Here is a 25,691-nt window from a genome sequence, read left to right as displayed (position 1 = left end):
GTGTAGCGCCCCCTAGATGTCTATTTAGAATACAACTAAACAACAGTCAAAGCTTTATGAAGTGATTTGAAGTGTCTTTAGAAGGAAAACACACGTTTAATCGCGCTAAATAAATGAGATTTATTAGTTTGTTTTTGAATCTATCGACAGCCGTAGTAAACATGAATATAATATATCGCAGCACTAAAAACTATCGCGCTCATTTCCATTTATTGTGCGATATAGTCAATATATTGATGATCGACAGGCGTAGCGGGTAGGAGGTCCGACTAGGCTACGGATGTAGACTGGACCTGATCTGTTCACTGCGCGGTACGCAAATATGTTTTGAAACCAGTGAAGGCAGCAGACTGGTAACCAGTGAAGGGAGCAGACTGGTGACCAGTGAAGGCAGCAGACTGGTAACCAGTGAAGGGAGCAGACTGGTGACCAGTGAAGGGAGCAGACTGGTAACCAGTGAAGGGAGCAGACTGGTGACCAGTGAAGGGAGCAGACTGGTGACCAGTGAAGGGAGCAGACTGGTGACCAGTGAAGGCAGCAGACTGGTGACCAGTGAAGGCAGCAGACTGGTGACCAGTGAAGGCAGCAGACTGGTGACCAGTGAAGGGAGCAGACTGGTGACCAGTGAAGGGAGAGGTCTGGGTGGATGCTCTTTGCATGCAGACCTGCTGGTGAGTGAGGGACGTATCTGATGTTCTGCAGCATGTATCTACAGGAACCTGTTGATGCTGTAATGTTGGCAGTGAGGAAAGTTGACTGTTGCAGTCAGGAGGGTCAGGAAGGTGGTGTCCCAGATGAAGAAGCTGTCCTCAGGGTGCAGGTCTCCTATGAGACACCACGTGTCTCCACGTGGTCCTCACCAAAGCCCCGGCTCTCCGCCTGGTGATCAGGGTGAGGATGGAGGGCTTTGCTACGTCAGATGATGAGGTGTCTCCATTGTGGTGGAGAGGGTTTGTCCGGAGAAGAACCCTCCACTCAGGACCAGGCTTTAAGGTCCCCCACCTGAAGAGGAAGCCGAGGGGCAGCAGGGGAGGCTCTCAGGCAAAGAGGGGGGGTAGGAGGAGGGGCAGTCCTCTTCGGGGTGGGGCCCACCAGCATCTCCTCAGGTGGGACGGTCACCAGCAGGTAGGGGGCGGGGCAGGTGAAAGAATTCCTGCAGGCTGGAGGACGTGGAGAAGATCTCTGGCTCCGCTCGACATGGCAGCAAGAAGGAGACGTCACCCAGCAGGAGGTCTTCAGACTGAGGAGGATCCTCCTCAAACTCAGCAGGGAGGGGGGAGCACTGAGGGGGGGAGCAGCCCACTGGTGGAGAAGGTGGAGGAGTACGGCTGAAGGGGAGTCCAGATGGATTCATTGATTATTCCAGAATGTCGTTTTGCTTTGATTGACCGTTTGTTGAGGAACAATAAAGGATGTTTTAAACTCTCTCTCAGCTCGCTGCGCTCAGATGGGTCTGATTGAGACCACGCGGGGGCTGCTCCCGGGGGCCGGTAAGACACTACCACAGGATCCTGAATCAAAGGCCCTTTTTGGGATCGAGAGGGCGGTTTGACCTTTGACCTCTGGCCTTTAGGAGGAAGTCAGCGTCTCCCGAGGACCGTCGGCCTCTCGCTGGCCAAAGAGCTCATCTTCACAGGTGAGTGTGACCATGTGACAGGAAGTGCTGTGTCACACTGTCCGTCCCTCACTGTTCGTCCCTCCCTGTCCGTCCCTCACTGTCCGTCCCTCAGGAAGGCGTATAGGAGGACAGACGGCGTTGGCGATGGGGCTCGTGAACCGAGCTGTTGAACAGAACGCGAGCGGAGACGCTGCGTACAGGGAGGCGCTCGGCCTGGCCAGAGAGATCCTGCCGCAGGTTAGAGAGGCCTCTTCTTCTTCTTCACTTATCTCCTTGTGCCCCCCCCCCACACACACACACACACACACACACACACACACACGCACTCCAGGCTTCTGTCGCTCCATATTTCTTTCACTCCAGCTCAAATGCCCTCAGTAAAGTGAAGAAATGGAGCGCAAATAATCACACACACACACATGTATTTGTGTGTGTGTGTGATTGACAGCTGGAGTTAACAAGCTAGTTTTTCTCTTTTCTGTTGTTTTTGTTTTCTGGAGGAAAAAGTCTTTAATTTGTTCAAATGTTTCATTAATCTTTTCTAAACTTTAAGGACTTTGGATGATTTTGTTACAGTAAAATGGACAACAAGTGTTCAGAATCCTCCTACATGTCCCACAATGCAATACATCCCTGTCTCTTCACCAGGGGCCACTTACAGGAGTTTATGATTTCTTGTCTTCACCTCAGGCTCCAATCGCTGTGCGGCTCTCGAAGGAGGCGATGAACCGCGGCATCGAGGTACCTCATATGTTTACGTATAGATATACGACTATGTTGACATCTACCTACGTGTACACGACTATATGTTTACATCTACCTACGTGTACACGACTATATGTTTACATCTACCTACGTGTACACGACTATATGTTTACATCTACCGACGTGTACACGACTATGTTTACATCTACCTACGTGTACACGACTGTATGTTTACATCTACCGACGTGTACACGACTATGTTTACATCTACCTACATGTACACGACTATATGTTTACATCTACCTACGTGTACACGACTATGTTTACATCTACCTACATGTACACGACTATATGTTTACATCTACCTACGTGTACACGACTATATGTTGACATCTACCTACATGTACACAACTATATGTTGACATCTACCTACATGTACACGACTGTATGTTTACATCTACCGACGTGTACACGACTGTATGTTTACATCTACCGACGTGTACACGACTGTATGTTTACATCTACCGGCGTGTACACGACTATGTTTACATCTACCTACGTGTACACGACTATATGTTGACATCTACCTACGTGTACACAACTATATGTTTACATCTACCGACGTGTACACGACTATGTTTACATCTACCGACGTGTACACGACTATGTTTACATCTACCGACGTGTACACGACTATGTTTACATCTACCTACGTGTACACGACTATATGTTGACATCTACCTACGTGTACACGACTATATGTTGACATCTACCTACGTGTACACAACTATGTTGACATCTACCGACGTGTACACGACTATGTTTACATCTACCTACGTGTACACGACTATATGTTGACATCTACCTACGTGTACACGACTATATGTTGACATCTACCGACGTGTACACGACTATGTTGACATCTACCGACGTGTACACGACTATGTTGACATCTACCTACGTGTACACGACTATGTTTACATCTACCGACGTGTACACGACTATGTTTACATCTACCTACGTGTACACAACTATGTTGACATCTACCTACGTGTACACAACTATGTTGACATCTACCTACGTGTACACGACTGTATGTTGACATCTACCTACGTGTACACAACTATGTTGACATCTACCTACGTGTACACGACTGTATGTTGACATCTACCTACGTGTACACGACTGTATGTTGACATCTACCTACGTGTACACGACTGTATGTTGACATCTACCTACGTGTACACGACTGTATGTTGACATCTACCTACGTGTACACGACTATGTTGACATCTACCGACGTGTACACGACTATGTTTACATCTACCGACGTGTACACGACTATGTTTACATCTACCTACGTGTACACGACTGTATGTTTACGTCTACCTACGTGTACACGACTATATGTTTACGTCTACCTACGTGTACACGACTATATGTTGACATCTACCGACGTGTACACGACTATGTTGACATCTACCTACGTGTACATACATATGATGACCTTGTCTCCTCAGGTGGACATGAGCTCAGCCATGGCGATAGAGAGGATGTGTTACTCTCGGGTGAGTCTCCTGCTTTTCTCCCCCCCCGTCCCGTCCCCGTCCCTCTGCTTGTCTAACACCCGTCCCGTGTTCTCAGGTCATCCCCACACGGGACCGGCAGGAGGGAATGGCGGCCTTCCTGGAGAAGAGGCCTCCGCGCTACACGGGGGAATAGTGGGCGTCACTACAAGCAGCGTTTCTTTTACCTTTTGCCTCAAAGTCTCGCTAAATGTTCATGTGCGCTTTGGATTAAAAAGATGACACATGCACGTGACCTCTCCAGTTTTGGGAATGCTTTTTATTTTAGACAGCAACAGGACACTCGTAACACACTTTACTTCTTCCGTCTTGGATTAAGCAACACGCTGGTCAGATACGGATCCACAACACCAGCATGTAAGTGGAGAATCTCTTCATCACAACTCTCAGATAAACAGCCGTATATATTCTATATTAACATCAGAATCATTCTCTGTAGTCAGTAACTTTGCTCTTGAACCCGGTGCCCCCCCCCCGCGGTTGTCAAAGGCATTAGTGTGTAAAATGATTAAACGGAGGATGGCGAAGCCGGAGGCGAGAGTTCAGACTCCATCACGGAGCCATGCGGATAATGAGCGATTCGGCCTTTTCTCTTCGATTTAAAACCCACACAAATAATAAATAGAGTGTGAGTGTATAAAGAAAAGCTAGAATAGTCTCTGTAGTGTTTCCTGAATCCCTCTTTGAGGATTACTTTACTTCCTGAAAGAGAACAAAGTAGAAGACCGATGTGATCCCGACTCAGAGCCTCAGTCACATGATGACAACTCCTCACATGTGCTTACCTCTGGGGGGGGGCGGGCTGCCCCGTGCGGGCCTTGTGGCGCTGCAGACTGTCCAGGATGCCGTGGGCCAGCAGCCGGACGTCTCTGTGGGTCTGCGGGTGGGTGTGGACCAGCTCCAGCTGCTGCAGGCCGCCCTCCTCCAGCAGCATGCTGCAGTACCGAGCGGCTGCAGGGACACCAGTGTGTGAGCGCAGATACCGGGGGGGGGGGCACTACTCACACGGGGCGGGGGTTGTCTCACCGTTCTTGCTGCACACATGCTGCATGGCCCAGGCCGCCCACAGCTGGACGCCGGGGGTGTGAAAGCACTCCAGCAGGGGGAAGAAGGGGTTGAAGGACCTGCAGAGAGAGGAGGACTCCTTCAGTGGTCTTCACCATGTCTCTGGGACAAAGAACGACTATGGGTCCATCCTCGACTCGAAAATGTGAAATATGGGGGTCTACTGGTCGTTCTGCTGTCTGCATCATTCTGGCTTAATCAAAGGCCCCATCGCTATGGAAACGGTTTTACCAGAAAGAAGCTGCGTCTCACCTGTAGGCTACCATTTCACACTCGGGCGCCGGCCACTTCATGATGACATCATGCTAGAGACACACACACACACACAGGGGTCAGACACAGAAGTGGGCGTGTCCACGTCGTGGCAGGTGCTCCGGCGGGTTCCTACCAGCTGCTCCAGCAGGGAGGAGCGAAGCGCTCCGCTCAGAGCCCAGGCCTCCTGTCCTCGGGACGTCAGGTGTGCCAGGATGCCGGCGGCGAAGTAGCTGACCTCCACCTCCGGGCTGTGCAGCAGGGTGCTGATGTGGTCCAGGAAGCCCTGCACCATCAGCTCCACGTGAAGCTCCCCCACTTCAGCGATGTTGTTCTGGGCGGAGTAAGGACGTCTTAGTACGGTCAGTGTAGTCGGGTCCTGTGGAGAGTGATGAGCGAGCAGGGAACTCACCAGCAGCCCGAGGACCTTCTGCTGGATGGACGACTCACTGGGGAAGGACTGCAGAGGGCGACAGAACACCAGAGTCTGCTAATCTGCTCGGGGGGGGGGGGGGGGGGGGGGGGGGGCTCTCCTGTTCCACACAAGGACACCGTGCTCACCTCCAGGACCTGGATGAACAGGTCCAGGCCCTGGTTCTCGATGAAGTGGCGGCAGGTCGTTGGCGACTCGTCGGTCAGGTTCCAGAGGGCGCTCAGCGTGAACTTGAGGGTGGCGTCCACGAGCCCCTGAGTGGCTTTCTGACGCACAATGTGGAGCAGTTGCTGCCGGGTGAGGGGTGAGGGGGGTGAGGGGGGAACACGTTAGCAATGAAAAGGCCAATTGTGTACGAAGAAGTTGGTGCAATCCAAAAGAGAAGCATACCTTCACTATGAAGAGCTCTGCTCCCAGCTGAGCCGTCTGCTCTGTGGACAGCTGAGGGACAAACGTGGTAAACACCCACGAAGAAGAAAGCCTCCGCCCAGCCACGGACGCAGTGCACCACCTACCTTAGCAGCCAGGATGGAGATGATGGCCACGGCCATCCTCTGCATGTTCTGGTCCTCGTGGTTGCAGAGCCACTGCATCACTAGTTTAGCAGCTTCAAACCTGCCACACGGGGGTGGGGGGGCATCTACTCAGAACCATCACTTCATGGGACTTGAAATATACTTTACAAGGATTGTGTACAAAGAAGTTGTTCACCTGTTGAATGGAACCTCCTGCAGAATGCGATCGCTGCACAGAGACAGGAGGCAGTTCTTCTGCAGCTACAGGAGGAAACATCAGGAGTCATTGTGCACACCGGTCTGTAATGATCTCTGCATGCTCACAAAGAGGTCCCTCCCCATGCCGACATTCTGCATGCTAGAACGGGTTCAAGCTCAAACATCTCAGACTTCTTCCCATCCTGTTGGGGCTCGTCTAGTTGGTTCAGGGCGGTTTGTCTTACGAATGAAGAATAGAAACATTTGGTTGATGGACATTAGTGAATAAAGTCTGTGTCTAAAAACCGTTTTCTGTGCCAATTGCTGATAAGAGACCAGGGACAGCGATGGTGCTGGACGTGGTGGAGGTACCTGCTGGTGGTTGGGGAACGTCCTCATGGCCTCCAGCAGCAGCTCCGTGACGGTGCTCAACAGGCGCACCGGCATCCCGGCCGCCAGGTCCTGTTTGGTGAGGTTGAACACACAGGCGCTCGCTGCCAGCTGCACGTTCAGGGTGGAGGGGTGGTTCTTCATCCCCACAACCACCAGCTGGGGGAAGACCGAAGAAGACGAGTTGCTTTGACGCTTCTTACATCATTTTCTTCCCTGTCTGTGGATGAAACACTGTTGAGTCTGAAGTGACTGAGTTGTGTTACTTTGTGTCCTCGAGCATCACTGCTGGTTTGGATTGAAATGCAGCTGATGAATGGAACAGAATGTCCCTCTGTAGCACCGTCGTGGGCGGTGATATTCTATATGTGCATTCTTACTATTGTATGTAGAAGTATTCCTTTCATTAAACACATTAGAGTTGATGGCGTTGGGATGGAGGGTCAGCAGCACCTTGAGGATGTCGGGCCGGTGTTTCTCCATGACATGGGTCAGGCTGAACAGGTGAAACAGAGCTTCTCTCACGAAAACTTCCCGCTCGCTGTAGCGCCGCAGCGCCTCGCAGATCTGGGTCTCGTAGACTTCTCCTGTTACCTGTCACACACACACAGGAGCGGCTTCCTGAAGCAAACCTGCGTTTCTATGCACTGCGAGGATAACGTAGCTGCCTACTGCCACCTTCAGGGTTCCTTCTCCGGAGAGGAAGTCAGAAAATCCAGCATCAGTGGCCAGAAGTCCAACAAAGGTCATCCCCGGTCTCTCCTCCACGAACGCCTTGACAGCTGCGTCTGTGACCTGCGACGTTCACACACATTTAGCCTTTGTGCCTTCAGTGACACACACACACACACACACACACCTGCTTCCTCCCCGACACATCCAGGGACACCAGAGCGGGCAGGATCCCCGGCTGTCCGAGCAGCTGACGAGCCACGTCGGAGGTGAACTGCTTGTCTTCGCTGATGTCCAGGTGCTGCATTGTCCGTGTGAGTAGAGAACACAACAAGTGGGTCTTCTCAGCACGGACCGCTCAGATAGCAGCAGGTCTCCTACCGGGCGGCTCACCTGCAGCACGTCCAGCTGGCCTATGACCCCCAGCAGCTGAGCCGTGCTCATCTCCAGCCTCTTGAGCTGGTGCAGAGTGAGCGAGCGCAGCCGCTCCTTCAGGCCCAGCAGGGGGCTCAGGTTGGTCACCGAGGTGTTGGAGAGGTCCAGGCTCTCCAGCCGAGGCAGCGAGCACACGTCTGCCAGCCCGGAGTCGTAGAAGTCCACGTTGGCCAGGGAGAGCGAGCGGAGGCCCCGCAGGAGGCCGAAGCGGTGCCGGGCCGGTTCCTCCAGAGAGGACATGGTGAGGCCTGTCAGGACGAGTCGCTGGAGGGACTTCTGAGGAGGAGACGGACGTTCAACCAGGCTCAATCATCAACATGGAGAAGGCGCTTCAAACTAGCCCCCGGTTACCTGGCAGTACTTGTTGGTGGCCAGCCCCTGTAGGATGTCAGGAATGGTGAGGTCTGCGTTGACCCTGGCGGCGTCCAGCTCCTGCAGCCGGTGAGAGCAGAGGGCCTTCTGGAAGGCCTCGGCGGAGATGCGGGCCGTACGGATGCAGGCGCGCCTCAGCCGCAGGTACTCGCAGTTCCGAAACACCCCCACGGTGCTGTCGTTGAGCAGACCTGCAGAGGAACGGGTCCGTTTACCACGGTCGGGCTGGGAGCACAACAAGCAGGGCTCCTCCTGTGGCCTCTCGGTACCCCGGGTCTACCTTCGGTGGCCATCTTGGCCAGCAGCTGGTCCGCCAGCTCTTGGGGGAACAGCACGGCCTCCCGGAAGCACCAGGACCCGTCAGGGAGCTTCACGCAGAACCACTCCAGGTTCAGACTCACGTGGCTCAGACACAGGTCGCTCAGAGCCGGCGGGGACGCGTCATCCTGGAAACAAACGTTTGGCTGCTTTTAACGTCCGGCGTTCTCTCACGTGTTGTCATGACGTCATCAAAGGGCAGAAGCACTCACCGTGTTAAGGAAACTACACGCCATCGTCATCAGATGTCTTCAGAACCACAGGAACAAAACCCGAAATAATGCAGACGCAGTTCCCGTCACTAGTGTTCACCCGCCCGACGAGCCGCTAGCTCGGAGCTAGAAGCCAGCTAGCTAGTCAGAAGCTAGTTCGCTAGCTAGCTGGTTCTTAGCTCACTTGGTGTCGTCTCCGTTGAGGGGGGACATGTCGAAAGATGGCAGCTTTGGCGGAATTCATGTTTTAAAAACGCACGTGGACCAGTCCCCGCAGTGCGTGGAGATACGGAAGACGTCGCCAGGGTGGCTGGGCGTTAATACGGGTTCCATCGGCCGCCAATTATCTTTTTATTTTGGAAAAGGTAAACAAAAGGTCACAGCCGTCACAACACCGGAAGTGCATTAGCGAAGAGGGGGCGGGACTACGGAAGCCTGTTATTAAACCCTGAAAAGTCCACGAGCGGGTGACACGCTCGATCATGCTCTTCTGTTCGCTCAGGGAAAGTATTTAATTAGTAATTCTAGTGGTATTTTACTGGTAATCACGTCGACTGTCAATTGTGAATTGTATTCGTTTAAGGGAACGTTTTCGTAACCGCGCTCGTACGCGCCTCACCAAGGTCACGAGCTGCACGTTGGACAACATGGCTGGACTGGTCAACTTTGAAGATGAGAAGGAAGTGAAGCAGTTTTTGGATAATTTGGAAGTAGAGTACAGCTTCCAGTGCTACAAAGAAAACGACCCTGAAGGTAACTTTTATTAGCTTTAAACTCGTTTACTCGAGTGAACGTTGGATTCATTAATACACACGTATAGACAGATGTGTGAGACGCAGATATTTAACACGAGTTAATAATAAACATCAGTACCATGTTAAAGGTGATGTCTATGATGCACACTGTTACTGCTCGGCGTTACCCCTTGAATAGGGTACTAATGTATTGTCCTATGTGGATCCCCATGATGGGAAGTTCTTTGTGGAGGCTCCTGATGGAGATGTTCCTGTGAGCCTTGGATGTGTTCCTCATCGTATCTCCATGTTGCTCTCAGGGTGCCAGAGGCTCTCTGACTACTTTGAGGGGGTGAAGAAGAACTACGAGTCTGCAGCAAAGGTCCTCAAGCACAACTGTGAAAGCAACGGTTACGGAGAGAGCTGCTATAAACTGGGCGCGTACCACGTCAGCGGCAAAGGTACCAAGCGTGGCTTCATGCGCCCCTCATTCTGTCCTTCCAGCACAGTGAACTCCACGTTAGAGACTCACTCAAGTTACATAGTAGCAAAAAGGTTGTAGGAAAATCAATATGAAACACATGCTTTGTTTGGCTTTCAGTGATCCAGCTGTGATTATCGGCCTGTCGCAGTATGTGATAAAATGACGTCTTTCCGCTGGACACATTTTCTGGAACCCGACGCTTCGCCCGCTCCGTGTCCCTTGCACTTATATTTCTTTTTGTTTCATTTATATAGGATGTATTTTGGATGTATGTACATTTGGATTCTAATGTCTAACTACTCTAAGTCTTTATTCGATGAAATAGCGTACTTTTATTACTATGCTATTATACTGTCATTATGTTCATCAGTGGCATAAAATGGTCTGAAAATTGCAATTATATCGTTTATCGCGATAAATATTGGTGCAATAATCGCACAACAAAATGTGATATCGTGACTGAACGTGATATATGATGTTAGTGGACATAAACAAGTGCTGCTATGTGTGTGAGGAATATCATCCACTGCTGCGCTGCTCTTCAGCTTCACGTGACGTTCAAATCGCTCCCACCAGGTGGCGTGACGGAGTGTCTGAAGACGGCCTACTCCTGCTTCATGCGCTCCTGCCACTCCACCGGGAAGAAGTCCATCGACGCGTGCCACAACGTCGGCTTGCTGGCCCACGACGGGCGGGCCCACGAGGGGGGGGCGGACGTGGCGGTGGCCCGTCAGTACTACGAGAAGGCCTGTGCCGGCGGCTTTGCCGCCTCCTGCTTCAACCTCAGCGCGTTGTTCATCGAGGGCAACGCCAAGGGCCTGGCCCCGGACATGAAGCAGGCGCTGCGCTACGCCGACAGGGCCTGCGAGCTGGGACACGTGTGGGGCTGCGCCAACGCCAGCCGCATGTACAAGCTCGGGGACGGCACGCCGAAGGACGAGAAGAAGGCCGAGCAGCTGAAGGAGCGGGCCAGGGCGCTGCACGGGCTGCAGAAGGACCGGCAGCTCAAGTTCGGGGAGTGAACGAGACCCTTAAGAGTCGACCTCAGGCGGCGTAAGAGGTTCCATAACAGAAGCACTTCGCCGCGCGGCGCCGTGTCTGTTTGTGTCACGTTCAGGGTTCTGTAGAACACGTGTAATGCCGTTAGAAGGACTGTGATTGGTAGTTAGGGTGTGATGTCATCACGTTGTCGTGTGCATCGACCGTTATCTAAAACTATGTTTCATCATCATTGTGTTTGTTATTACGCAAAATGTTAAATGATCGATCTCAAGCACTTAGTGAAGAAACAAATGTTTTTCCAAACTCGTCAATTTAATTTTGTTATTAGAATAGTTAAACTTAAAGAATTGAGAGTATTCATTATGCAGATTAGTCCCTCTGAGTGTCATATTACAGTCGCTTTGGTACATTTCTCAGATTAGAATTGAAATTCTCTAAACTACCTGTTCAATCTTCACATCATTGTGTCACTTGTGCATCAAAAAAGTAGCTTCTCATTTCTTTGAACAAGTTGCAAATGCTTTGGTGCATCTGTCCAGATGGTCATGATGAGGTCAGATGGTACAATTCTCTGCTGTTTCTACATTGTCATGTTGATCAAAATGTATTATGGTGAATAGTCTCACACTCCTTAACATTTAGGCACTAGCACATCGCAGAAGTCTCTTCATGCATTGGAACAAGGAAATGTATTTCTATACATTTCCATTGGACTTAAATTAGCAAACTGCTTTCAGGTGAATCTTTCTTTAACAGAGGTGCGTCTCATGAACCATCAAATGCCAAATATATATTATATGTCTGACAAAAGAAGGACCAGGAATTGCACAGAGTCAACAGCCAGAGAGAAGAGGAAGAGGAGTTGGGAGGCAAAACAGAGGAAGAGGCAGAGAATGTTTTTGATGTTTTTTCTCCTGTCAGGTAGCGATGAGCAAACGATGTACGACCATGAAGAAGTGAGTTAGACACAATGGTTAAAATGTGAGAATGATGATTTAAGATGTGTTATTATAAGCGTACTAGCTATTAGATGATATTATTATGCATCCTATATTATGTTTACATGAAGAAGCTTTAAGCCAAAGGTGAGATCATTGAATGTGCTGCAGTATTAATCAGGTCAGCGAGGGATCCCAGATGGAGCCAGGAGGAGTCATGTGAGGCCTTCGAGCTGGATGAGGGGACTTCTCTATTTGGCAAAATAATATTACACTATACTTCATTTCATGTCAAACTATATTGCTTATTACTTCAATTCATTTCATTTTGTAGAGCCCCAAATTGCAAATTACAAATTTGCCTCAGAGAGCTTTACAGTCTGTACACATACGACATCCTCTGTCCCCAAACCTTCACATCGGCACAGGAACAACTGCCCAAACAATGTTCTTCTGTTAGTTATTAAATTCTTTATAATTTTACACTCAAGCCAGTTGCTTCTTTATGACTTCTCGTCTCAGAAGGGCCGACGGTAACAGTAATATTCCTTGATGAGAGGTTCAGAACTCCACTTCAGGATCAGGAAACATTTAATGTCGTAATACGTCAGACATACAAGGAATGTAACTTGTAACTTAACAGCAGACAGGACGACAAGACAACAGTGCACGAGGAATGAAATATAAGGATGTGTTAGTTTAAAATAAAGGAATAAAAGTTGAAAAAGTTAAAAATTAAAAATAAAGCGCACCAGTGAAGAGAAAGTGACGTGTGGGATGTCAGAGTCAGTCAGTGACCGGCTCTGTTGATGAGCCCGACTGCCGACGGGAAGAAACAGTTTGTTCGTGGACCAAACCAGGTCCTGGAGGACCGCGTCCCTCCACCTCGATCGGAGGACGACGGTTTGGGACAGACGAGTCGCAGCAGAAGTGACGCCAAGAAGGCTCAGCAGAGGTTGTTCTTCCTGAGGCAGCTGAAGAGATTCAACCTGCCAAAGACGATGATGGTCCACTTCTACACGGCCATCATGGAGTCCATCCTCTGCTCCTCCATCACCGTCTGGTACGCTGTAGCCACAGCCAAGGACAAGGGCAGGCTGCAGCGTGTCCTCCGCTCTGCAGAGAGGCTGATCGGCTGCAATCTGCCGTCCCTGCAGGACTTGTTCGCTTCCAGGTCTCTGAAGCAGCTACAAAGATGGTAGCCGACCCCTCTCACCCCGGACAGAACCTGTTTGTGCCCCTTCCATCTGGCAGGAGGCTGAGGTCCATCAGGACTACGACCTCCCGCCACACCAACAGTTTCTTCCCGTCGGAGGTTACTCATCAACAGAGCCGGTCCCCCACTGACTGACTATAACACCCTGATTCCTGATATGCGTCCTTAAGGATGCAGCCTAGAGACTTTGAGACACGGCTGCAGCTACAAAACGGTTCTTTCCACGCTGCACCGCAGGAGAAGATATTCGTTGTGATGTGGATGAGAATCTGAGGCCCAACAGAACATCAGGAGGTGTAGGAAGAGAACACTAATGTAATGTAACAGCATTCTGTGATCAGGTTCTTTGTGCTGTGCAGTGATGCCTTTTCCTTTCTGTATCACATTGACATGTCTGTCAACAAATTACAGCACAAACTGTAAAAGCGTGAATGTGAATCTTGTCAGTTTCTTGCAATCAAACTTCCACATAAGACTAAGGTGTGATTATTGTGCCATTATTAACATGGTGTTTTGCTATTTGTACAAATTCTTTTGAGAAATGCACGTACTGTTTTGAAAATATCGAAGATAATTTGAGAAATCTACCAAATCAACTGAGAAAAACAGTAATATAGATGTAAGTATGTAATATCTGTTTGTATCACTAACAAATACATTGAAAAGCATTTTATTCATTACGGAGACAGTTTGATTAACTTTGTGTACTACTGGATAGATAAGATAGTACTGCGTCAGTTACAAGTACATGCTAATATGTCAATGTCAAAGGTAACATTTATTTGACAAATCATGTAGTGCAAAATGTAGCATAGAGCTAAAATACTCAAAAGAGAAAGATATTATAGTTCCATTACAGACGAATAACTATTATCTTATCTTACATAAGAGTTCCCCAAATAGAAGATATTAGAGTCCCCTTAGAGACAGACATTTCCTCTAAAAATGAATGAGTCATAATTAATTTCTGTCTCTAAAGGAACTGTAAAATACTTTTCTGTAGGGAAACTACTGAGACAAATTGTTGTTTGGGGGTTTTCCGGCTATAACCAAATAAAGTGGATGGAGTTGAACGGTGAGTCGGTGGGAGGAACCGTCCTTTAGCCCCGCCCCTCTACGCTCATTGAAAACAGAACACAGCTGTTGAGGCGCTTCGTTCCGAACGTTAGCATTAAAAAACTGTTAGCCGTGTCCCGGATGTGCCCACTGGAAAATCAGAAGAATAAGGAACACGGACAACTTCGGTGAGTAACACAACAAGGAAGTTTGTTATCGTCTGAACATCACGTAGAGCCTCCCATCGATGTAGCTAGCTAACGTTAAGCGCCGAGCTCGGGTTGGATGGGTTTGTTTTGACACGCAGTACGTTCCGTTATCAAAGTGGATCGTCCATCAAGAGGCGGGAACAAGCGAGGAAAGCGACACTGGGACTCGCCCTGTTGTTGTGAGCATATAACGTTAAGTGCTGCTGGTTGAACCGGTTTATCTCCGACGTTATTTGGTTTTCCTCCTCCACCCACGTGAGGGCACGGGTCCCCCCCACCACGCGCTGCGGAGTTTGACATCACCGTGATAATAAATCACGCGCTCCCTCACAAAGCCGTTAGCGCCGTGAATCAAGCTAGCGGCTGTCTGCAGCATGCTAATGTGGCGGAGAGCTGGGTGGCCTGATGTCTCTACTGTCCCGGACCGTCCCGGTAGAACCGTAAGCCCAAACATCCATAACCTACTGACTGTACGCGCTCTGCTCCAGGGCTTCACCGCCCAATGAGCTGCCCCGGAGCGGTACCGGTAGCCTGAACATGACAATAGACAACCATAACCCGTTGTTGTAGATGGTATGATCCGTAACGCATTACAATAGATGGTATGATCCATAACCCATTATTATAGATGGTATGATCCGTAACGCCTCACTGTAGATGGTATGATCCATAACCCGTTATTATAGATGGTATGATCCGTAACGCCTCACTGTAGATGGTATGATCCGTAACGCCTCACTGTAGATGGTATGATCCATAACCCGTTATTATAGATGGTATGATCCGTAACGCATTACAGTAGATGGTATGATCCATAACCCGTTATTGTAGATGGTATGATCCATAACCCGTTATTGTAGATGGTATGATCTATAACCCGTTATTATAGATGGTATGATCTATAACCCGTTATTATAGATGGTATGATCTATAACCCGTTATTATAGATGGTATGATCCATAACCCGTTATTATAGATGGTATGATCCGTAACGCATTACAGTAGATGGTATGATCCATAACCCGTTATTGTAGATGGTATGATCCATAACCCGTTATTGTAGATGGTATGATCCATAACCCGTTATTATAGATGGTATGATCCGTAACGCCTCACTGTAGATGGTATGATCCATAACCCGTTATTATAGATGGTATGATCCGTAACGCCTCACTGTAGATGGTATGATCCATAACCCGTTATTATAGATGGTATGATCCGTAACGCCTCACTGTAGATGGTATGATCCATAACCCGTTATTATAGATGGTATGATCCGTAACGCCTCACTGTAGATGGTATGATCCATAACCCGTTATTATAGATGGTATGATCCGTAACGCCTCACTGTAGATGGTATGATCCATAACCCGTTATTATAGATGGTATGATCCGTAACGCCTCACTGTAGATGGTATGATCCATAACCCGTTATTATAGATGGTATGATCCGTAACGCCTCACAGTAGATGTATGATCCGTAAGGCGTTATTATAGATGGTATGATCCGTTACGCCTCACTCTAGATGGTATGATCAATAACCCGTTATTGTAGATGGTATGATCCATAACCCGTTATTGTAGATGGTATGATCCGTAACGCCTCACTGTAGATGGTATGATCCCTAACGTGTTACAGTAGATCACATAAGCAAAACTGTCTTGAAGTTCCATATACAGGCTATCTATACAGATATGGAAGTTTTAATTATTAAAACATCGATCTAATTAATCATTTTATTAACCATACAGTACACCCCCGCCCCCAATTATTGATCCTGGGGCTATTGCATGTCACTCTTGAGTAATGTTGCCCGGTGTACCGGTACGGTACCGTGATTGAAAACGATACGAGTATGAATATTTTTTGTACCGCTGTGCAATCCGTTCGCTCCCTGTCAGGCTGCCTGCAGACATTGACTGCGCAGCTCTCAAACGTGCAACATGAAGCCGTCCCTCACAGCGAGTTATCAGGGAGACGTGTCCTCATGTAGCAGACTGCTTTCCATCGACACACACAGACCCGTCTGTAAGACCTGCTTCAAATCCACCAGGCAAAGGAAGGGAACACTTTCAGAGAGCCTACCCACTTACAGCCCAACACGAGTAGCCTTAGCCTGGTTCAGACGTCCTCTTTTACCCGGACGCATTTTTTAGGTCTTCGAAAAGGGGAAATGTCCGGATAAAAGAGGACGTTTGTGAAAGAGGATGTGAAAGAGGACGTCTGATGGATGTTTGTCTGTGTTACGAAAATTGTTGACTTGCTAGTTTAGCTGCTAGCAAGCCATCTCGTTATCTGCGTTAGCTAGCTTGTTATAACACGCTTGGACATTGATGCTAGTATTAAGTGCTCTCGCGTCCGGTTCTTTGTAATGTTGTTGTGGCCGACGGGCTGTAAGTTATCGGGTTACAGATGCGCTGTTTACCATCGGCGAGGTTGGAGATGAACCAGCGTGGATTTTTTAGCGTGTGTGAAAACATGCAAACACGTGTGTCACACGGGGAAACCGTGAGAGTTGGCAGCCTGTAGCTTCGTTGGCTAACTTGACAACAACTTTCCTAACCGGGAACCGACCAACTTTATTAACTAACAGTCAAACATCAAGCAAGTGCAACACAAGACAAAGCAAGACCACAAATAAGTTACTGAATAGTCCAGCAGAAATATATACATGCCTTTATGATCATGAGGTCAGCAGGCACACAGAATTCTATCAAATAATACACACTTGATACAATAGGCCCATGCTTGTGGATCTTCACCTAATTCTTTTCATTTTTAGTTAAGGAAAAATAATTATTCCATGAATTAAGATCAAATATGAATGTGAGAATATCAAACTCTATATTGGTGAAGTAGTAAAGTAGTTAGTATGTAAATGAAGCATTGTTTATCCCACAGACAGTAAAAAAGGGAACCTTACAGACGCTTAATTTATTACTATCATAGATAAATATTCCAGTATCGTAATTATCGGGTACCGTAATATTTTGGAAGCTTTAATTAATTCCCAAACCTCCTGTCCGTCACTGTCCGGTGTTACTTTTTGTTGAGATATGTCAATGCTTCTGAAATCATTGTCTGATTCAGTGGGTGGATAAAACGTCATGACTTCCAAATGCTGTTCTCCATCACAAGTCAAAGGGGAATATGTTTGTGATCCTTCCTTTCTACGTCTTCTGATCTGCTGCTCGTGGTACTGAATCCCCAGAGAAACATTTACACTCGTGGTCTGAGTCTTCTTGTCCTGCTACTTGTCTTTCCTCATGAAGGCAGAGACAAAGCGTCTCTGGAGTGAGCTCCCAAAGGTTCGGGGAGCTGGAAGAAAACCATCAGAAGGGCGAAGCAGGTAAACGTCTCGCCCTCAGCGGCGAGTGTTAACAAGTGAGTGGGATGAAACGCGGTCAGGGAGTCCACACCGCCGGCCTCTCTGGGTCCATGTTTCCTCTGCTCCAGTTCCCCCCCAGCCCCTCTGGGTCGAGTCTGCGTGGGTTCTACAGACTCGGGGGGTTAACTGGTGATTGTTGTGGTCTCTGTGTCAGCCCTGGGACTAAATGGAGACCAGTCCAGACCAGACCCCGTCTGTTGTCGTGACCCCTCGCAACCCACTAAGGATAAGCGGGAGAGAAGATTCCTGTTCCCAGGTGCATTCTGGGAGTAGCAGTCCACACACTGCTTCCCTTTCTATGTGAACGATACACATTCTGGAGGCGTTGTTTTCCGCATTAAGCTTCCTCTCTCCATGTGACCTCCGGCCGGTGCTCGGTGTGGCCCGGTTGCCGTGGTAACCCCACGTCTGGCACAGCCGTTCGGCACAGATGGATCAGCAAAGCCACATGACGTCACACTGTTCCTCCGAGGCACGGTCAAAGCTACTTATCTCAGTGTGTGTTTCGATAAGGACGTTACGTGAGGGCCTCGTCGGCTTGGCTCTGGGGGAAAGTGGGTGTTGTGGACGTGAGCTTCATCAGCTGACTGCCTGTGTGAGAAGATGAAGGACTATAAAAAGGATAATGCACTGAATCTCCCTGCAGACATGCACAGGCTCAGCGCTGCCTCGGCTATTGAGCAATGCGCCTTTAGAGCAGCAGAGGAAGTTGTGCAGAAAGCGGCTCCTCTTGTGTGAGTTTGCTGACCTCCGGGTTCCTGCTGTGGTGCAGTCAGAAGATTGAAGAGGGTGAACGGCGTCCCGACCTCCAGGCCGACGCCGCGGAGTGACCCCTCATCGTATGATGTATTTATGATCTGAGCTCAACACTTTTCAGCTTCTCTTGTGTTTAACAATCTGCTCAAACTAAAGTAAAATCATTGGCTGTACTCATTCTCTGATACAAGTGCATCACAATCGTAGCTGTTATCACCAAAAGGTCGGAAGTCAGGAACCAATGGCAACCAGTAGCCCCGCGGCCTTTAGTCTACTGGTTGCATGCATTCATCCGCCCAGTTAAAGCTTTACTACCTTCACAAACAGGTTGAGAACCTGACGCACACACACACACACACACACACACACCGGTAACATGTTAATGAGGTGACACACACACCACTATTGTGAGATCAATAGTCTTCCTTGGGGAGGTGTGACTAGACTTCCAGGTAAAAACAGACCCAAGATCAGATTCCGATTAATATCAGTGAATGGTTTTGACTAAATGTTGGTCTCTTGGTTCCATTATTTTATAGTCTCATAAGCCATTCAAGGATCATTAAAGGGCCGCTGTGGTACATTTACTGCTCACTCTGATTGGTTCAGCCCTGGAATATGATCGCTAACGTCTGAGTCACCGGCACAAGCTCCTACACGCTCCGTTGTTCTCACCTGATGTGTGAAGAACCTCGTTGTGCTTTAGCTCGCACTTAGCTCATGTGTCGTTGACACGTTGATGGATTTTCTGAGTTGTGAAGTCGAACCAGCTCAGACGTATTGTTGCTCTGAGATGATCACTGAGAGAACGTTTGCTGTTGTGACATCAGACGTTTAACGTACATCTGCTATTTGTCCCGCTATTAACTATTTAAATATTAACCTTCACCCGATTTAGTCTTCTTCAGCCGTTGATCCCTCAGCGTAATGGGACACCTGCTGGCTAATGTGAGGCACTGCACCTCAGAGGCTTGGAGGCAGAGTGCATGATGGGAGTCCTGTGGAGCAGCTGCTCAACTTTGTCCTTAATTTAATTAGTTCCAAAGAGATTGAACAGATGATAAAAGGAACCTTTAACTAGTAATGGAGCGGTCTCTGTCGTGACGGAAGAACCGCGTCTGAGAGGTCTCGCTCCGGGGGGGGGGGGGTTCTGAAGGGACCACTTTAGACTACAAGGGGATGCAGAATCAAACCAAAATACAAATCGTACTACTAACTAGGTAAATATAATAATGGGTGCTGATGTCAAGATGAGCAGCTGCTTGAGTGGACAGATGTGTGCGTTGTCATGGTTACCTCTGTCCTCTATCCCCCCCGATCCCCTCCAGGCTTCTAGATAATGTGGATTCCTGTTCTGTTCATCTCTCACAGCCGCAGCCTGAGAGCAACGGGTCCCGACTCCAGAACCAGGACTGAGCTCCCCTCAGACACCATGAGCATCTGACACACACACACACACCTGGTGAGTCTGGACCCGCGGTCCTGCTGCTGACCCGTGTGCGTGTGTGTGTGTGGACATTACTAAATATATGTATGCGCAGAGGGCCGGGGGGCTTTTCTGAGGATGATGATCGCTCTCGTGCTGTAGAGCTAGATGCTGTGGGAATGATGGACCTCCCAGATGGCCACTCGGGCATCACCGCCCCCGCTGCACCGGTCTCTGAGGTGAGACCCCGCCCAGTTTACACAGCGTGCAATGACACGTGGACACGAATGGCTGCTTCTTCACACTTCTTCTTGTGTTGTAGAAGAGCAGCAGCTCAGGGTCTCTCAGCGATAAAGGCTCCTCGGACCTGAAGAAGAGTTTTGACGCCGTTGTGTTCGACGTGCTGAAGGTCACGCCAGAAGAATACGCGGTGAGTGAAGCTTTCGTGGTTAAACGGCCTCATGGTCGGCGAGCACAGACCAGCTGACTAGGGAGGATAGAGCTTCCATCACGATGTGTTTGAGGGTTCACCGGTATAATGTGGACTAATGAGTGAGACCTTGCTCGCCTTTTAAAAAGATGATAATCTTTTCTTTCCTCTCAGCACCGTTCACCACCAGAGGGCGCTCTCTCTCTCTCTCTCTCTCTCCCCCCCCCCCCCGGACTGTTGACTCTCCATTGAACATCTCCCATGTTACATCATGTTCAATGACGGTCCAGTCCAATAAAATGAGTCATTCAGAACATCTAAAGTACTAAAGCCATCTTTAACGGTTTAAGGCCTAATCCAGTGTCCCACACTGCCCCTGACCTCTGACCCCCAAGGGCGTCACTGAGGTCACCCGGTCAGAGTCTGCGAGGGCCTAAAGTGGCACTTTTTTGCCACATGTCACCATGACAACGTCACAAAATCTGATTTACGACTGATTTCATACTTTTAGTCCGATTTGAACGTCTTGATTCAGTTCATTTGAATGTTTTACTGATTTTATCCAAATTTAATGGGAACAAAATGAAATAAATAAATATTGTTTGATCGGACATTTGATCGTTACTCCTTGATGTTTTTAAATCTACACATTCTGATACGAACCCTTTTAAGCTTCCACTGGTTTTAACGTCACACTGCGCCTTGTGGGTAATTCCCTCGACAGGGTTCACAAAGGACTCAAAAGCTGTGTCTCATTCGGTGGGCTGCAGCCTCACGATGACCCGGCCTTCTGGTCTACAAAGACCGCGTAGACTGACCTGCTGCGCTTGACAGTTAAAAGGTGAAACACAGAAATGCAGATAGAGAATCTTTCTGTTTCACTTAATTGAGCAGGATGGATTTCAGGTTGGGGCGGAACAGCTTCTGGTTATTTTAAATTTAATCCGTTACGCCTTTTACTTTCAGCTAAAAGTGACATCGTAAACTTAAGGCAGAGAAAACGCTCAATAAAAACCACAGCAGAAAACACATTTATTAACTTGTGTGACTTTTTTCTTTTCTTGCATATACAGTTAATTTAACTTAAGATATTACAGCATATGTAGAAACTATAGAAGCTGAATGTCACCACACACATCGGCCTTTCAGCGTGATGCTGCTTCCTCAAACACAACTAGATGTCAAGTTATCATTTTATATTCAACTTTATTGTCATCGCACAGCGCACAAGTACTGAGACAACGAAATGCAGTTTAGCATCTAACCAGAAGTGGATATATATATATATATATATATATATATATTATATATGAGTATATCTACATGTACACTATGAAATCTACATGGAGCAGAATGGACACTAAATAAGTGTCGTTTGTAACATTATGACTTAAAGTGATGTTTCAGGTTCATAACTTTGATCCATTTCTGTTGATTAATATGAAGTATAAAGTTCAGTAAACTGAAGTATGTACAAAGGGTGAAAGATTTCACTCACAAGTACAGACGAGCTGCTCGTTGTGTGTTTGTTATAAATGTGTGTTGGTACGTTGATGTTCATAAGAAGGGGAACATGGTGGGACTCAGGTTAGAGGGTCAGGGGCTTTATGGGGGGGAGTTAACGTCATGTGACCTCAGTGATTTAGTAAACCGTGGATATTCTATATTCTATAACATTTCTATATATTATCACATGATGGGACGTACTGGGCGCTGCGTCCTTAGCCGACAGCAGAGGTGATGAGCAGCCTGGGGGGCAAATGAGACGCAGCCTCACACAATCCACGGGGGTCTCAAAGTCTGAGGCCATCGGGGGGGATTTTGCCTAAATGTAGACCTCATGTGAACAGTCTTGTGCTTTGTCTCCTTCAGGGACAGATCACGCTCATGGACTCCCCCGTGTTCAAAGCCATCCAGCCAGAGGTAAGTGTGTGTGTGCACGCGTGTGCGTGTCTGTATGCATGTGCGTGCTTGTTCCAGTCGTAAAAAGACAATGTTAGAAAAACATAATAAAATTTGCAATGTAGTTTAAGAGTACCAACATTCTGAAATGCAGAAACGGGCAATTTAAGTCCAAAAGAAGCAGAAAAGCCTTTTAATATGGATTTGAAGGCGCTGAGGGACCCTCACCGGCCCCTTCATTGGGTTCCCCTGTTCCACTGCTTGTTAACACAAACTGCCAATCAGCCAATCACATGGCGGCCACTCATTGCCTACAGGTACGTGATGAAGACAAGTTGCTGGAGTCAAAGGGAGCATCAGAATGGGACTTATGTGACTAGTGCGCTGAGGCTCGGCTCAACACATCTGCTTCCGAAGAGACTATTAGGAAGGTTCGCTTCAACCTGCTGAGGACACACCTCAGCTCAACGCTGCTGGATTTTATATAGTCATTTCCTCATAGACGTCTATGGGAGCAGAGGAGTCGCCCCCTGCTGGTCACTACAGAGAAGTAGAGTCATTTCCTCATAGACGTCTATGGGAGCAGAGGAGTCGCCCCCTGCTGGTCACTACAGAGAAGTAGAGTCATTTCCTCATAGACGTCTATGGGAGCAGAGGAGTCGCCCCCTGCTGGTCACTACAGAGAAGTAGAGTCATTTCCTCATAGACGTCTATGGGAGCAGAGGAGTCGCCCCCTGCTGGTCACTACAGAGAAGTAGTCATTTCCTCATAGACGTCTATGGGAGCAGAGGAGTCGCCCCCTGCTGGTCACTACAGAGAAGTAGAGTCATTTCCTCATAGACGTCTATGGGAGCAGAGGAGTCGCCCCCTGCTGGTCACTACAGAGAAGTAGAGTCATTTCCTCATAGACGTCTATGGGAGCAGAGGAGTCGCCCCCTGCTGGTCACTACAGAGAAGTAGAGTCATTTCCTCATAGACGTCTATGGGAGCAGAGGATTCGCCCCCTGCTGGTCACTGCACAGAATGCAGCTTCAAGTCAAAGCTTTGACTTCCCTTTAAAGAACCAGATGTTTCTCTTTTTGTAATATCATAATCACTGTTGGCTGTTGGTTAATTGAAAAATGAACTAAAAATCTCAGGAAAAGAAAGTCTGGAGTCCCTTTTTGTTTCCGACACTCACTCATCACAACAGGTTTGTGATTTAGTGACTTAGGCTAAGGACCTTATGCTCCACATTCAGTTCTGGGGGGAATTGGGAGGGAAGAACTGAGAGGAAATAAGACGTGAGTTCTAGAGAATAACTGGACCTTGAAATTCTGTGCTCATAAAACACTGTGGCAGATTCCCCTTTTTACAGAGTTTTACTCTTTTAAAGTTTTTCTTTTTAGAATACAATGTGACTTTTACTACAATACATTCGGGCTGTGAATAGATAAAAAAACGAATTTACTAAACTAACTTAATGGCGATTAATGAATTGTTGTTTTTAAAGAATATTTGTTTGGTTTTTCTGACTAAATCTTACAAGTACACTTTTAGACACTGTTGTTTAACTGTGAATAATTTTAAACACAAAAGTACACACATTTGATGATTTTGGAGGCAGAATTCCACCTGGTGGAACATATTGAACTAGCAACCCTTCCAGCTAGCTTGGCCTAGCAGCTAGCTTAGCATAGCGGTGCCTAAGTGGTCCGTTTGCCACTCGCCCCCTTTCTGTTTGACACGTGGAGTAATTCGTTCTACTTCCAATGCTAAAAGCTCCATCTTGATGTAACTGACTGCAGCTGGCGGCTGTTTCGTTTCCGCGGTCAACTTCTCTGTCTTCTCTAAAACGCTACTTATTTTTGAATAACATCCGATCATATATTGGTGAAATCAAAGCTTTTTCAATGTTATCTCTGACTCAGGGGAAAGTTAGTAGGTTGAATCCTTGTGTTTTTGTGCGGATCTTGGACACATTTAGGAATGGAGTCAATTAAAGAGTTGGATCATCAGACTAGTAACACTCCTTATATATATATATATATATATATATATATATATATATATATATATATATATATATATATATAACACGCACACATCTCCCTCAGTGACTGTACTTCCACCCTGGCTTGACTGCCACACACCCTCCTCCAGCCACTGAACATTTGCACTGTTATTGTATATCCATTTCTTACTGTACATATCTATTTATTCACTTATTACACTTTACATATGCACACACTCTGCACTTTTTGCTACTTTGCACTTCTGGTTGGATGTTAAACTGCATTTCGTTGCCTCAGTACTTGTACCCTGTGCAGTGACAATAAAGTTGAATCTAATCTAGATGAGCCTCACCTCCCTCCCTCCTTCAGGAGCTGTCAAGCTGTGGCTGGAACAAGAAGGAGAAACACAGCTCTTCTCCCAACGTGGTGGCTTTCACTCGCAGGTTCAACCAGGTGAGGACCCTCTCCTACGAGCCGTCAATCACCTGGATCCTCTCCAGAAGTCATTAATATGTGTCAATGCAACGTGTACGAGAGTGCGTACGGCGTGCTGCCCTGTGACATCACCAACAGGAAGCTGTGGGCAATGATGTCAGGGGGCACCCGAGCCTTTGATCCCCCTCCAGGGTTATTGCCCGGCCCCCTTCAACGCCCACTTCACGGTCATCCAGCACAAACATGAGACCATCTCACAAGAATGTGTTGCCGTGGAAACTCGTAGCAGGACCCAGACGGTGATTTCAGATGCACGTGTCCTTGTGTCGAGAGCAGCGGAGACTATCAGTGGTGCCCCCCCCCCCCCCTTATTTAATGGTACCTCATATAAGGACACAGTGTGCAGACGTCTGTGGCTTCAAAGCCCTCGTGTGTGTGTGTGTGTGTGTGTGTGTGTGTGTGCGCGCACACTTCTTCCCCCTGGGTTGACACATTCAGAGTTAAGGCAAATATGTGTTATGTAATCTGTTGGAATCATCTGGATTTTCCTCCAGTCTGGACTCAAACCCTCTTTGAGAGAAGCACACCAGAGTTGTGACTTCTTGTCTTTATTTGTCTTGTAGACCAGCTTCTGGGTTGTTCGGGAGATCCTCCATGCTCAGACGCTGAAAATCCGAGCGGAGGTTCTGAGTGTGTACATCCGCACCGCCAAGGTACACAAACAGGACTTCACACAGCTCCCAGCTGGAGGTCCCGTGTGATGACTCCTCTTTTTTCCCCCCTTAGAAACTGTGCGACATGAACAATCTCCACGCCGTCATGGCCGTGGTGTCGGCGCTACAAAGCGCCCCCATCTTCAGGCTGAGCAAGACTTGGGCGGTGAGTTCCTTTACAAGGGGGCGTCTGCTTTGGTAGAGGTTATCTTGAACCAGGACGTCACGTAGACCTG

At 48.1% G+C, this 25,691-nt stretch overlaps 4 protein-coding genes across 10 annotated transcripts in view; 3 read left to right on the top strand and 1 right to left on the bottom strand.

Annotated features, from left to right (window-relative positions):
* Positions 1–4,144, top strand: part of echdc2 (enoyl CoA hydratase domain containing 2) — a 6,147-nt gene extending 2,003 nt beyond the window's left edge. The window contains exons 6-11 of the mRNA XM_040183954.2: positions 1,434–1,490; positions 1,574–1,636; positions 1,731–1,855; positions 2,309–2,359; positions 3,844–3,891; positions 3,968–4,144. Coding sequence (XP_040039888.2) covers positions 1,434–1,490; positions 1,574–1,636; positions 1,731–1,855; positions 2,309–2,359; positions 3,844–3,891; positions 3,968–4,045 — 422 coding nt within the window. The 3' untranslated portion in view covers positions 4,046–4,144. The remainder of the gene's footprint in view (positions 1–1,433; positions 1,491–1,573; positions 1,637–1,730; positions 1,856–2,308; positions 2,360–3,843; positions 3,892–3,967) is intronic.
* A 4-nt stretch (positions 4,145–4,148) lies between these two features.
* On the bottom strand, positions 4,149–9,200 carry zyg11 (zyg-11 family member, cell cycle regulator). 2 transcript variants are annotated; one of them, XM_078107803.1, is made up of 18 exons: positions 8,772–9,200; positions 8,522–8,687; positions 8,221–8,432; positions 7,828–8,145; positions 7,622–7,735; positions 7,441–7,557; positions 7,216–7,356; positions 6,745–6,921; positions 6,371–6,435; positions 6,175–6,274; positions 6,050–6,100; positions 5,788–5,949; positions 5,639–5,686; positions 5,363–5,560; positions 5,227–5,279; positions 4,936–5,033; positions 4,695–4,860; positions 4,149–4,611 (listed from the first exon to the last, which is right to left on the bottom strand). In XM_078107803.1, the coding sequence occupies exons 1-18, from the start codon at positions 8,799–8,801 to the stop codon at positions 4,605–4,607; spliced, it is 2,223 nt and encodes a 740-aa protein (XP_077963929.1). In that variant the 5' UTR covers positions 8,802–9,200; the 3' UTR covers positions 4,149–4,604. The 2 variants fall into 2 exon arrangements, with proteins under 2 accessions (XP_077963929.1, XP_077963930.1); XM_078107804.1 differs by having other exon boundaries at positions 7,828–8,142; positions 8,772–9,188.
* On the top strand, positions 9,199–11,723 carry coa7 (cytochrome c oxidase assembly factor 7). Its single transcript, XM_040183956.2, has 3 exons — positions 9,199–9,524; positions 9,826–9,966; positions 10,566–11,723. Exons 1-3 carry the CDS (start codon positions 9,419–9,421, stop codon positions 11,009–11,011), a joined length of 693 nt encoding a protein of 230 aa, XP_040039890.2. The 5' UTR covers positions 9,199–9,418; the 3' UTR covers positions 11,012–11,723.
* Positions 11,724–14,190: 2,467 nt separating this feature from the next.
* ralgps2 (Ral GEF with PH domain and SH3 binding motif 2) overlaps positions 14,191–25,691 on the top strand; it is a 33,407-nt gene continuing 21,906 nt past the window's right edge. For 2 of the 6 annotated variants that reach the window (XM_078107809.1, XM_078107806.1), the window contains exons 1-8: positions 14,191–14,389; positions 19,927–20,017; positions 20,097–20,220; positions 20,304–20,411; positions 22,284–22,334; positions 24,677–24,760; positions 25,366–25,455; positions 25,529–25,621. In XM_078107809.1, the coding sequence (XP_077963935.1) occupies positions 20,161–20,220; positions 20,304–20,411; positions 22,284–22,334; positions 24,677–24,760; positions 25,366–25,455; positions 25,529–25,621 (486 nt within the window). In that variant the 5' untranslated portion in view covers positions 14,191–14,389; positions 19,927–20,017; positions 20,097–20,160. Of the gene's footprint in view, positions 14,390–14,534; positions 14,851–19,883; positions 20,018–20,096; positions 20,221–20,303; positions 20,412–22,283; positions 22,335–24,676; positions 24,761–25,365; positions 25,456–25,528; positions 25,622–25,691 lie in introns of those variants that run through there. The other 4 variants (XM_078107811.1, XM_078107807.1, XM_078107810.1 and 1 more) reach the window with 2 other exon arrangements.

The sequence above is a fragment of the Gasterosteus aculeatus genome, chromosome 8, assembly GCF_964276395.1.
Source record: "Gasterosteus aculeatus chromosome 8, fGasAcu3.hap1.1, whole genome shotgun sequence".
Lineage (NCBI taxonomy): Eukaryota > Metazoa > Chordata > Actinopteri > Perciformes > Gasterosteidae > Gasterosteus > Gasterosteus aculeatus.
This window is presented reverse-complemented; position numbering and strand designations above follow the sequence as displayed.

Excerpts from the sequence above, each read along its gene's own strand:
- coa7 (XM_040183956.2), top strand. The coding sequence starts at position 9,419 with ATGGCTGGACTGGTCAACTTTGAAGATGAGAAGGAAGTGAAGCAGTTT. Across the intron at positions 9,525-9,825 it reads CAAAGAAAACGACCCTGAAG|GGTGCCAGAGGCTCTCTGAC; the intron begins GTAACTTTTATT and ends TGTTGCTCTCAG. Across the intron at positions 9,967-10,565 it reads GTACCACGTCAGCGGCAAAG|GTGGCGTGACGGAGTGTCTG; the intron begins GTACCAAGCGTG and ends CGCTCCCACCAG.
- zyg11 (XM_078107803.1), bottom strand. The coding sequence starts at position 8,801 with ATGACGATGGCGTGTAGTTTCCTTAACACG. Across the intron at positions 8,146-8,220 it reads CCACCAACAAGTACTGCCAG|AAGTCCCTCCAGCGACTCGT; the intron begins GTAACCGGGGGC and ends TCTCCTCCTCAG. Across the intron at positions 5,950-6,049 it reads CAGAGCTCTTCATAGTGAAG|CAACTGCTCCACATTGTGCG; the intron begins GTATGCTTCTCT and ends CTCACCCGGCAG.